This window comes from Trachypithecus francoisi, unplaced genomic scaffold (genome assembly GCF_009764315.1).
Source record: "Trachypithecus francoisi isolate TF-2019V2 unplaced genomic scaffold, Tfra_2.0 Lachesis_group2, whole genome shotgun sequence".
Taxonomy (NCBI): domain Eukaryota; kingdom Metazoa; phylum Chordata; class Mammalia; order Primates; family Cercopithecidae; genus Trachypithecus; species Trachypithecus francoisi.
The window spans coordinates 122740892-122753154 of record NW_022681465.1 but is presented as its reverse complement, the minus strand read 5'-3'; the positions used below and the strand labels follow the sequence as shown (position 1 = coordinate 122753154).

Genomic DNA, 12263 nt, shown 5'->3' with positions numbered 1-12263 from the left:
TCATGCCTCTCTCCACCCTGTGGTGTAGGCAGCTAGGAGCTATTCTCACTTACACAGTGGTGCCAGATACTAAGCCTTCCACAAATGCCTGGAGGATAGGTGCATGAAAAAATTCAATGAACACTGCTCCGTGCTCAAGTAGCAACACGAGCAAATCCACAACACATGGATTATATTCTCCATTACAGGATTAATCATCAACTGCATAAAAAAATCTGCAAATTCATAGAAACTCAAAGGCTTCTTTAGTGACTGATGGGCACCATCACCTGTGTTGGCAATAATCACCCTTCAGGGTAAGGACTAACAACTTTATTGCAGGCAGAGTCCTAGTAGAACAGAGAGACAATTAGTGTTGACAGTGGAAGTACAGATGGAATAATAACGAACGAATTTGCTCTTCTTCTCCCTTCAACTGAAGTTAGCTTGCCCTTCGTCTTCAACTGACATACAGACATGAGCCTAATTACTCTTGATAGAGAACAGTGGCTCTCACACTGAGTGAGCTTTGGAAGTCGGTAAATATGCAGATTCCTGAGCCCCACTTCCAAAGGTTCTGATGGGTCCAGGGTGGGGCCTGAGATTCTGCATTTCTGACAAAGTCTGAGGTGATGCTGATGCCAGTAGCAAGGGTTTAGAAAGATTTCTCCTTTTGCTTTAAGGCAAGGCCCTTATTTCTCTCCCCTTTCCATATAATCTCCTCTTCTCTTTCTCCTCTTAGTTACCCTCTGTGGACATCCTCATCACCATCGGCTCCTTCCCCTCCCACCTCACAGTTCTCTGGTGAAATCCTCAGGGTGAAAGTGAACCTCAATACTTTGGCAGTTAGGGCAGCAGGAAGAAGGCAAACAACCATCCAGAGTGTTCATGATAGCTTCTCGCCTCCCTGGGTAAGGAAGAGCTAGAAGCACTTCCTAACACTTTGATCAGCATCATTTAGCCTCTAATTCATGAGGCTATTTATGAATCATACCAGCCCCTGCCTGCTATTGACTTTGATGGCTTCATGGCCGCTTGCTGTTTTACATATGCACCCAGCTTCATTGTTAGTCATTTCCAAATGAGGCCTAATTTTAAAACACCAGACGACCCAAGGGCAGCTTTAGCATTGTGACACCTGCAAGTCAGGCTCCATTCTCTACTAAAAATACAAAAATTAGCCGGGTGTGGTGGTGAGCGCCTGAAATCCCAGCTACTCAGGAGGCTGAGGCAGGAGAATTGCTTGAACCCAGGAGGCGGAGGTTGCAGTGAGCCGAGATGGCACCATTGTACTCCAGCCTGGGAGACAAGAGCGAAACTCCATCACAAACTAACAAACAAACAAGCCTGCAGAGTAACAAGATTGTAACTTACTAGGCCAACTCATTAAATCTGCCTACACTGCAGGTTCTCCATCCTGGTTTGGCCTGCAAAGAAGTACTCTTGCCTGTCAACCAACCATCCTAAAAGGATGCCAGAGAAGTGGAAGAATGAGTGCTCCTTCCTTTCTCCTCCCCTTCTCCCTGATGTCTCCCAGGGGCTGGGCTGGCAAGCAACTGTCAACTCTCAGTGACTCATCTTCAAGCACTTGGAACTCCTCCTCCTCACCTAACTCTTAGGGGATGTTAAAGGCAAACTTAAGAATTTCAGAATGCGGATGAGGGCATCATCAGGGCAACATTAGGGCATGACCATTCCTCAGTTCTGGGCTGCATGAACTTTGGGTCTGTGAACCCCTAGGTCCTACAGTTCATACAATAAACAGTGGGAACTATCCTCATTCTAAATGTGCGAAGGGCTGCGTGAATTCTCTTCTGAGTGGGCTAAGCTATTCCCAGGTGATCTGGGGGTTAAGAACCAAAGGCTCTGGAGTCAGCCTGCCTGGGTGTGAATCCCTCCTCTGTACTGGCTGTGTGAGCTGAGACAATTGACTTTTGGTTTGTCAGATTTTTTGGTTTCTCAGATCTTTTGGTTTCTCAGATTTTTCATCTCTAAAATGGAGGAATTCTTAGTAACTACATATAGTAGACATTGTTAGGGGGTGTGGGTTTCTCGGTATCAATGCTCTTTTCTGTAGCAGTTCCTCTGTTTTCTACTGGGGATCACCATGCCCCACCTCTTGGTCCCAATGGTTGGGCCTCTGTATGAAGCTATGGCTCAGGTCTGGCCAATCAGAGTCACAGTGATTGGTGTGAGGTTCAGCGTGCAACCTAAGGGAGCCAAGGAGAGATACTTCTGGGGCTTTCTCTGGAATGACGAGGACAGAAGCAGTTTAATTTTGTGGGGCTGCTAAGCTACTAGAATGTAAACTTTTAGCCCATCGGGACCCTCTGTGTCTTAAACAGAGAAAGACTGCCTGAGAATGAAATCCACTTAGCAAAACAGGGCTGAGAGGCAGAGACACATTTCTTTTTATTTTTTATTTTGTGACTATTTTTTGAGACAGAGTCTCACTTTGTTGCCCAGGCTGGAGTGCAGTGGCACGATCTTGGCCCACTACAACTTTTGCCTCTCGGGTTCAAGCGATTCTCCTGCCTCAGCCTCCTGAGTAGCTGGGATTACAGATGTGCATCACTATGCCTGCCTAATTTTTGTGTTTTTAGTAGAAATGGGGTTTTGCCACCTTGGCCAAGCTGGTCTTGAACTCCAGACCTCACAGGTGATCCACCTGCCTTGGCCTCCTAAAGTGCTGGGATTACAGGCGTGAGCCACTGCGCCCAGCCTACATATTTCTTTTTCAGACAGTCTCACTCTGTTGCCAAGCTGGAGTGCAGTGCTATGATCTCAGCTCACTGCAACCTCCACTTCCTGGGTTCAAGCGATTCTTCTGCCTCAGCCTCCTGAGTAGCTGGGACTATAGGTGTGCACCCACTAGGCCCAGCTAATTTTTGTATTTTTTATTTTTATTTTTAGTTTTTAGTAGAGACAGTGTTTCACCCTGTTGGCCAGGATAGTCTCCATCTCTTGACCTCGGGATCTGCCTGCCTCAGCCTCCCAAAGTGCTGGGATTACAGACACATTCTGACAGTATCATTGCAGTGTCTGCATCCAGCCCTAGAACCCGGTATCTTCCAGTGCATTCTTCAGTTATCTGAGTTGATACATTCTCTTTATGCTTAAGGTGGTTGAGCTGATTTTCTTCCCTTTGCCCAGGAGGAAAGCTAATATACCACTTCATAAGCTAGCCATGAGGATTGAAAGACTGGATGCCAGGGGTTCAGAAGCACTCAGTCACATCAGCTATGACGATTGTTATCATTGTCATGACTCCTCCTCTATGTTTTTGAGTGGATTTTGGGGCCAGTCCTCTGGGAGTTACCCACACAGGGTAGAAGCCTGAAAGTGCGCAGCTTGTATGTCAAAGGCCATGGTGAGTCCTGTGACCTGATTCCAGGACTGCAGAGGAGACACTGCATTTTGGCAGAGTGGTCGGTGCCTGTCTCCTTTCTCTCTGCATCTTCCATTTCACCCCACTCCTCAATTCCCATCAGAGGCTTCTCTGGGTGAGGAAGAAAACACCTCATTTTTACATAGGCCAGCTCCCTCCAGGCTGAAATGGGTGCAGATAAAAACAGATGCTAGTCTGCGATGGGGAAGCAGGTAGAATGTGGTAGAAAGAGCACTGGGTTAGGAGCCCAGAGGTGAGTCCCAGCCTTGGTTCTGCCTATGCCTTGGGGCTACTCAGCAGCATCTCTTCCCACTCCTGCCCCCAGAAGCCACATTGCAGCCACACCTGTAGCTTCTTGTGATTCTCCCGGTGATATGCCTTTGCTGACTTCAGGGCCTCTGTCCAGGACATTTATGTTCTCCCGGCCTAGAATGTTCTTCTCTCCCATCCCTACTTAGGTAACCCCCTCTGGTTTCTCAGTCTCAGTCCTTTCTGGAAGCACAAGTTAAGAAGAGTGATTCTGAAAACAAATAGTCTCGGGTTTAAATTCCAACTTTACTACCTACCGATTGCATCACTTTGGGCAAGTTACTTCATCTCATTCAGCCTCTATTCACTGATCTGTGAAATGGGGATAACAGCGGTATATCCTTCACAAGGTAGAGGCTAAGATAACATAACCAAAGCACTTAGCCCTGTGTGCAGCGCATAGCCACGGTTTGATGAATGTCAGTGGTGATTATCAACCTTCCTTTCAGGAAGCTTTGGGTGGCTGAGACTGGGTTGCGTGCCTCTCACTTGCATCCCCATGGCTCTTCTCTCAGGTATCATCCTGTATTGTAGTTGCTTATTTACTTACTTCTCCTTCTAGACCAAGAGCTCCCTGAGGGCAGCAGTTGTGTCTCATTCACATTGTTTTCTTTCCCCCTTCAGAGTTAAGCACAGCAACTAACCCATAGCCGGTATTCAGGAAAGGACGAACAAGAGAGTGATCTTGAAGAAGTCACTAAACCTCTCTGAATCTGTCTTTTCTTTTTGAGACCGAAACTCGCTCTGTGGCCCAGTCTGGAGTGCAGTGGTGCTATCTAGGCTCACTGCAAGCTCCGCCTCCCGGGTTCACGCCATTCTCCTGCCTCAGCCTCCCGACTAGTTGGACTACAGGCGCCCGCCACCACGCCCGGCTAATTTTTTCTATTTTCAGTGGAGATGGGGTTTCACCATGTTAGCCAGGATGGTCTCAATCTCCTGACCTCATGATCTACCCATCTCGGCTTCCCAAAGTGCTGGGATTACAGGTGTGAGCCACTGTGCCTGGCCTGTCTTTTCTTCTTATACATGAAATGTTTGGACAGAAAAATTTTCAATATTCACTCTTCAATCCTAAATTCTGCAGTTAAACTTTTGTTTATTGATTTTTATTTTAGAGATGTCAAAGTGCCAGCCCTGGCCCATGGTTGGGAGGCCACAGTGAGTCACCTTCTGGCTCAGCAGAAGAGTTTTTCTGATGCTCTAATAGCTGGTCAAAAGTAGAATAGAGTTGCCTGGTAAGGGAGTGAGCTCTTTGTCTCAGAAGGTAATCAAGCAAGGGGCTCCTTTGCACGGATGTTTTAAGGAGAATTCAGGCAATTGGTAGAGCAGTGATGAACAGCCCCATGTGTATAAACAGCACAATTCTCACTTCAGGGACTAGGAGCTAAAAATACTGAGGATGGTGAATGATAAAGGATGCTGAATGATAATCCCACTGGCTCCTTCATGGGCACACGCTGAAACTGCCTGCCAGAGCTAACTGATTCCAGGTGGCCCTCCTGTGCCTGGGGCAAGACAGTTGGGACCACACACATACAAGGCATGTGACCTGGCATGGGGCAAAGATCAGGGGATGCACGGATCCCCTAAGGAGGATGAGGATGTCCACAAGAATGTTCTCTTTTTGCTATTTTCAGATTCGGAGCCAAGTAGAAAAAGCATTTTTCACACAATGTTTTGTACTCAGGGCTAAACGACCACCCTCCTGTTGTGCTCTCCTGAAATGTATTCATATCCACCCATACACACACACACACACACACACACACACACACACACACACCCCTCACTCACTCCCTCTCTCTCTCTTAAATGTCAGTTTTCTCTTCCTGCGTTCCAGATCACTTTTTGGCCTTTGTCTACTCCAAAACTAAACCTTGATGCTCATTCTTCTTCCTGCTGCAAACACCCAACATCTTGGGTCTCTGGTCATTTCTGAAAGTTTAATTAAAAGTATGAAACCCCTCAGAAATGAGGAAAGAATATATACATGTTCAAATGCAGTTGTAGATAATGTAATTCTTGATTTTAAAAAGCCAATCTTTCTTCCAGCTCCCTAAGTTGTAAATATGTTACCATCTTTATTCATCTTTATTGATTTTTGTTTTTTGAAACAAGGTCTTGCTCTGTGTTATCCTGGCTGGAGTGCAGTGGCTCAATCACTGCTCACTACAGCCTCCACCTGCCTGCCTCAGTTGATCCTCCCACCTCAGCCTCCCGAGTAGCTAGGACTACAGGCTCACATCACCATGCCTGGCTAATTTTTGTAGTTTTAGCAGGGACAGGGTTTCACCATATTGGTGAGGCTGGTCTTGAACTCCTGACTTCAGGTGATCCACCCGCCTTGGCCTCCCAAAGTGCTGGGATTACAGGCGTGAGCCACCCTACCCGCTCTTCATTCATCTTTACCTTTGCCTTCATTTGTTATAGAAATGACTTTATATAAACATTATCATATTTTTTTCATTTGCTGTCTTACAGTCTTTCTTCATAGGTATAAATGTCTGCAAGTTATAATTGTAACACATATACCAGTTAGGTGTATTTCTCCATGTAATGCTGTGTGATGAGCGCTTCCTCACAGTGCTATCTAGTTTTCGTCTTTGCCTCTTTTAATAATTGCACTTCATTGACTGGTTGCCTCATGGTTTCCTTAAACATTTCCCCACTGTGGCCCTTGTAGGTAATATTTACAATTTAGGTTAAAAAAACCAGTACAACAAAGATTTTAATGCACAGAACCTTTCCCTCATTTTGGATGATTCTTTAAACTAAATTCCTAGGTGTGTAATTACTGGGAGAAAGGATACAAATATCGTAAAAGAAATGTAGCCTATAAACATTTTTACTTTTCCTGAATTGGCCCTTAGGCAGAAAATGGTTGCTTCCCACTGAGGTATATGGTTGGACTCAGGTGCTCTAAGATTCTTTTTTATGCACAAAATCTCCTGATTCTAAAATGATGATGCTAAAAGCCTATGAATTCTTTTTTTTTTTTCCTTTTGAGACAGGGTCTGGCTGTATTGCCCAGGCTGGAGTACAATGGCGTGATCTCAGCTCACTGCAACCTCCGCCTCCCAGGCTCAAACCATTCTCCCACTTCCGCCTCCCAAGTAGCTGGGACCACAGGAGCATGTTCCCATGCCTGGCTAATTTTTTGTATTTTTTGGTAGAGACAGGGTTTCGCCATGTTGCCCAGACTAGCCTTGAAGTCCTGGGCTCAAGCAATCCTCCTGCTTCGACCTCCCAGAGTGCTGGGATTACACTTTAGTGTGAGCCACCACGCTGGGGCAAGCCTACTCATTCATATTTCAAGAAGCAAGTGCCAGCGTGTTGTATGGTTATGTGTACCGCTGATGAACTCATGGCAGGAGTAGTGCCGGGCTGGGGCAAACAAGATGCCGATGAAGGAGAAAACCCTGGTCAGGCTGGTGGTGTTCACCCCATCGCCCCCACCACCCCAAAGACAGACAAATGGATGGGCAAACACTTTCTCTCCCTCTTACATATTGATTTGCCTCAACCATCACTACACTAATTATGGACAGATGCATGCAGATTCCTTCAAATTGGCAGGTCCCACCTCCTGGCAGTGAACCCACGCACAGAACTATTAGACTGGGATGGAAGACAATAGGTTGGAATTGAGGGGGAATGGTAGGAGAAGGAAGGGGGAGCAGGTCCGGCTTCAGCCCTGGCCAGTGATACGAGCCCATCTCCTGCTGTGTTCAACTGGAAACAGGGAAATGGTTGTGCTGATGTTTCCATTCTCAAACTCCCCAGAGAAGGTGGATAATAAATAAGTGACAATAACAGATTGCACACTGTCAGCGCGGGCACTTCTTTGCCCCCAGAGAATTGATTTTTAATAACAGCGCAGATGACATGTGGCGGGAGTTGTCGCTGACACCGGTGTTTTGTGGGCCTCAATAATTCATATCAGCCCAGAGACTCCGAAATGGACTAGCTTGTTGGGTGCTGTTTGTGGATTGCTACTGAGCTCTGGAAAGTGCCCCGGGTCCCAGGAGGCTGAATTCTGCAACCTCCTACCTGCTAGACCTTGGCCAGTGACTTCACCAGTCTGGGCCTCGGTTTCTCCATGTTTAAAATGGGTAGAATTGTCTTGGTCTCACAGCACTGTTGCAAAAGGTTAGAGGAAGAAAACTGTCCCATAAAATATGTTGATCACCATTATAGTAATAATGATCTAGAAAGTCAGGAAGTTGACAGGTTTGGGGGCGGAGTATCTGGCATCTCTGTTTTCATGAATAGCATTCAAGGGTGATATTCAAAGGACCAAAGGAATTCAAAGGAATGTGCTAATAAAGTAGAAGCAAGATGGGAAGGCACAAAAATCAGGAGTTAATCAGGCCCAGGGTTGGGGCTAGTGGTGGGGTGCCTTCCTGCCCTAGCAAGCTATGATATAAGAATAGTAACAAGTGAATATTTCTTAAGCATTTACAGTGCCAGAACTGTGCTAAGTACTTCATTTACAGCATCTCATTTAATCCTCATAAGACCCTGTGAGGCAATTGCCATAATTATCTGATTTTATGGATGAGAAGACACTCAGCTACCCATGTGTAAGACAGGGCCAGGCAGGCAAGGAGAGTGGGCTGAGTGTGGAGGCTGCAGCCTGTACAACTCTGTTTAAAGGGGCAGGGCTGCTCAGCCATGCAGGAATGCAGAGGCAGGGCCCTGGTATGGCCAGGTCTCTCAATTTTCCAAAAGAATATAGAAGGTGGGATTTGTGCAAGAAACTTCCTGATATTTAAATGTTGACAGCTTATTAAGCTTTGTGTTTTTAAAAAGACACTCTATGATGAGCCAACCCCACAATTGCTAACTAATAGCTGTCTGTGAGCTGGACGGGGCCCCTGGGTTTCCAGCTTGTGCTCTCTGGGGTAGGAGCTGTGTTTCCATGCAGAGGTTCACCATGCTGCATCGCCCCTCTGAGGAAACAACTGTAAACAGAATGATGTCGAAACGTGGCTACGGCCACACACTATGCCCAAACTAGAGGGCAGAATACAACTGCATATCCTAATCCTCACAAGGGAGGTGCTATTGATCCCATTTTACACATAAAGAAGCAGAAAGTTGAAGGGGCTGAGTGATTTGCTCAAGGTTCCACAGTGGTGGTGGGCTGCAGCCTGGGAATGGCAGACTCTCAAGGGTAGCTCTCTCTACTCCACTGAGCAAATAAGGGTACTGGGTAGGAAGGTGTGTTTGGGAGTGGAGTGGGCTTTGGGCAAAGGAGAGTGGGGAAGGGGAGTGCTTAGTCTGCTTCCTGCTGTCACTCAGCAATGTGTAAGTCAAAATCAACACGCTGGGGTACTCACAGCACTCGCAGGGACCGCAGCCCGTTGAAGGCATGGATGGGGATGCACCTCAGCCGGTTGTAGCTCAGGATCCTGTGGAAAAGGAGGCACGTGCCCTGTTGTGTCTTTCTATTCACTACCATGCATAGATGCACTGTTCACATTGTGAACCAAAGCAAATGGTTTCTCTTTTTAATGTTGATATATTGACAGAACATCCCCTAAAGGGACAAGAAACCTCTTCACCAATCCAGGAAGTACACTGGCTTTCTTTCCTCAGTTTACTCAGGTTCTGTCGCAGGCTGGTTTTCTAACCAGCTTGTTCATCACCTCTCTCTCCTGTCCAATGATGAGTGCTCACAATGTGCAAAGCTAATGGGAAATAAATGGGTCTGAGCAAAATATAATTGTGTAGGAAAACCATTTACTGGGAAAGAAAATTCACAAACCACAAAAGGTACTCCTAAGACAGCCTTCTTCAGAAGCGATGAGGTTCTAGTTCCTCTCTAATTGCCTGGACAGTGGAAGGCTTCCTACTTTATCTTCCTTCTGATGATTAAGGTCTATCTTATACTAGCGCAGCCGTAGGCCTGAGGGTCATTAGGGCAGAGAACCTAGTCCTGCTGGGAGGGAGGGAAAGTGTGACCATCTCCTGCTGGGCCCATGGGCGTGGTAAACACAGCATCTCAGTGTACTCACAGAGTGGAGAGGTGAGACATGTTGCTGAAGGTGTAATTGGTCAGCATGCTGATGCTGTTGTTGCTCAGGTCACTAGGAAAAGTAAAACAGAGGAGTCATGCGTTTGTCAGTTGCATCTGTAGGAGGCCATTCCCAAGTATCACATACCTGCCATCCACCCACCCATCTACCCATCCACCCATCCACCCATCCACCCACCTATTCATTAATTCACTCATTCATCTATCCATCCCGCTGCTGGCCTATTTATTTACTCTCCCACTCACCCATCCGCTTGCCCATCCATCCATCCATCCACCCACCCACCCACCCCTCATATATTTATCATATTTATCCCACACACTCACCTGCCTGCCTGCCCACCCATCCATCCATCCCACCCTCCTTTTCTCCCTCCCACCATCCATCCACCCACTTATCCATCCAAATGGTCAAACACTTATTCAATCATTCAAGCAATTGTCGTTCATTTATCCATCTTTTCACTTATGCAGATAGTCAATCATTCAGTTACATGACTATTCATCCATTTCACTGTACCAACAAAATATGATAAATATAATAACAATCTCTTCTTGTTTTAGTACTTTTTCCCCTGATTAATTCTTTTCACTGTTCCTCTATCCCCCTTCTCTTCTGACATTCATTTATTCCATCTTATCAGGTTCTCTCTTAGGAGGACTGAGGTTGGTGGGGGTGCAGTCCTCTGCCAGCTGCAACCTTGAGCTTCCCTGCGGGGATAAACATCCAGAGCCATGGCAATGTAGCTGCACATTAGAATCACCTGGGGAGCTTTTAAATCCTCTGATGCCTGAGTTCCATGCCCAGATATTCTGATTTAATTGATCTAGCATGGGCTTGAGCATCAGTAGTTTAAAAAAAAAAAAAAAAAAACAACTGCTCAGGTGATTTCTCTAATCAGCTGACGGTGAGGACCATTGCTTTAGAGCAGTGGTTCTCAACTGGGGGCACTTGTGCTCCCTCAGTGACATCTGGCAAAGTCTGGAGATATTTCTGGTTGTCAGTACTGGGGGAAGTATTACTGGCATCTAGTGAGGAGAGGCCAGGGATGTTGTTAAACATCCTATAATGTCCATGACAGCCTCCCAACAACCAAGAATTATCTAACCCCAAATGTCCATAGTTCCGAGGTTGAGAAATCCTTATCTAGCGGCTGGTTTCAGGAGTTTATAAGGAATCCAGCCCACAGAGAGATGGTGTTCTTTCACCTTTTCTCAGTAGGTCGCCTACTTTCCCAAGGGTGATGCTCTTTCATTCTGCAAGAACTCCCACTTTCCCTTTGTAGACTGGCTTCTGGTCCTCCTAAGCAGACATAGGCATCTTTCAATTACCACTTGAATCAGCCTGCAGCTCTGTTTTCTCTTACCATCCACTTCAGTTTCCTGAGTGACCCCAGGAGGGAAAAATAAACACCCCACCCAATACTGGGCTCCTTACATAAGTGTCAGGTGTCGGAGGGTGGACAGCTCTCTGGGCACGGCTGTTAGGTGGTTTCCTTCCAGGTACCTGAAAGAGGCACGGAGTGACAACACCTGAGAAAGAGACACTGTACAAATTCTCACCTTTTCAGAGAAGCCTCCCTGACTTTCCAGGCTGGATTGGGTCCCTCTTTTACTCTTACGGCCTCCCTCCCCCACTTCAAAGCATTACAATATTTGTCATTTAATATTTATTTGATTATCAAATTAATGACATTTTTTCTCCACTGGACTTATACATTTCATGTTGGCAGGATTCTTGTCTAAAATTGCCCACCATTGGATCCCCCCGTGGCTGTTTACAGAGCTGATACATAGTAGGTATTCAATAAATATATATATATATATATATTTTTTTTTTTTGAGACAGAGTCTTGCTCTGTCGCCCAGGCTGGAGTGCAGTAGCCGGATCTCAGCTCACTGCAAGCTCTGCCCCCTTGGGTTCACGCCATTCTCCTGCCTCAGCCCCCCCGAGTAGCTGGGACTACAGGCGCCCGCCACCTCGCCCTGCTAGTTTTTTGTATTTCTTAGTAGGGATGGGGTTTCACCGTGTTAGCCAGGATGGTCTCGATCTCCTGACCTCGTGATCCGCCCGTCTTGGCCTCCCAAAGTGCTGGGATTACAGGCCTGAGCCACCGCGCTCAGCCTAAATATTTGTTTAATAAATAAAGCACATATTTTATACTCAGCCCTCACAATATCCTTATGTGGCAGGAAGTCACAGTTGAAGAAAAGTTCAGAGATGTTAAAACACTTGCCCAAGGTCATGCAGCAAGCAAGTGGTTGAGCTAGGACTTGAACCCAGCTCTCACTGTAGTCTTACCACAATTCCACACTTAGCTTCCAGAAGCTATTGGGAGAACTGAGCCAGGTATGATTCATTTTAAGAACCCTAATTCAGTGTTGACTGTCTCTGATGTACATTTGGAAACTGAGGAAATGACAGAGATAGCACTGTACTACAGTTCCCAGCAGAAGGACCACATGGCAGGAAGGGACAGGGGTTCAGAGTGAGGTTGCACCCAACAGATGGGGACTCCTTCCGGACAGGCAAAGGCTGAGCCTAGA

The 12263-nt window shown here is 46.4% G+C and overlaps 1 protein-coding gene across 3 annotated transcripts in view; it reads right to left on the bottom strand.

Annotated features, from left to right (window-relative positions):
• The window catches only part of SLIT3 (slit guidance ligand 3), a 645016-nt gene that overhangs the window by 52028 nt on the left and 580725 nt on the right, over positions 1-12263 (bottom strand). For all 3 annotated transcript variants that reach the window (XM_033180336.1, XM_033180338.1, XM_033180337.1), the window contains 3 exons: positions 11155-11223; positions 9697-9768; positions 9019-9090 (listed from right to left, as the gene is read on the bottom strand). In XM_033180336.1, coding sequence (XP_033036227.1) covers positions 9019-9090; positions 9697-9768; positions 11155-11223 — 213 coding nt within the window. The remainder of the gene's footprint in view (positions 1-9018; positions 9091-9696; positions 9769-11154; positions 11224-12263) is intronic.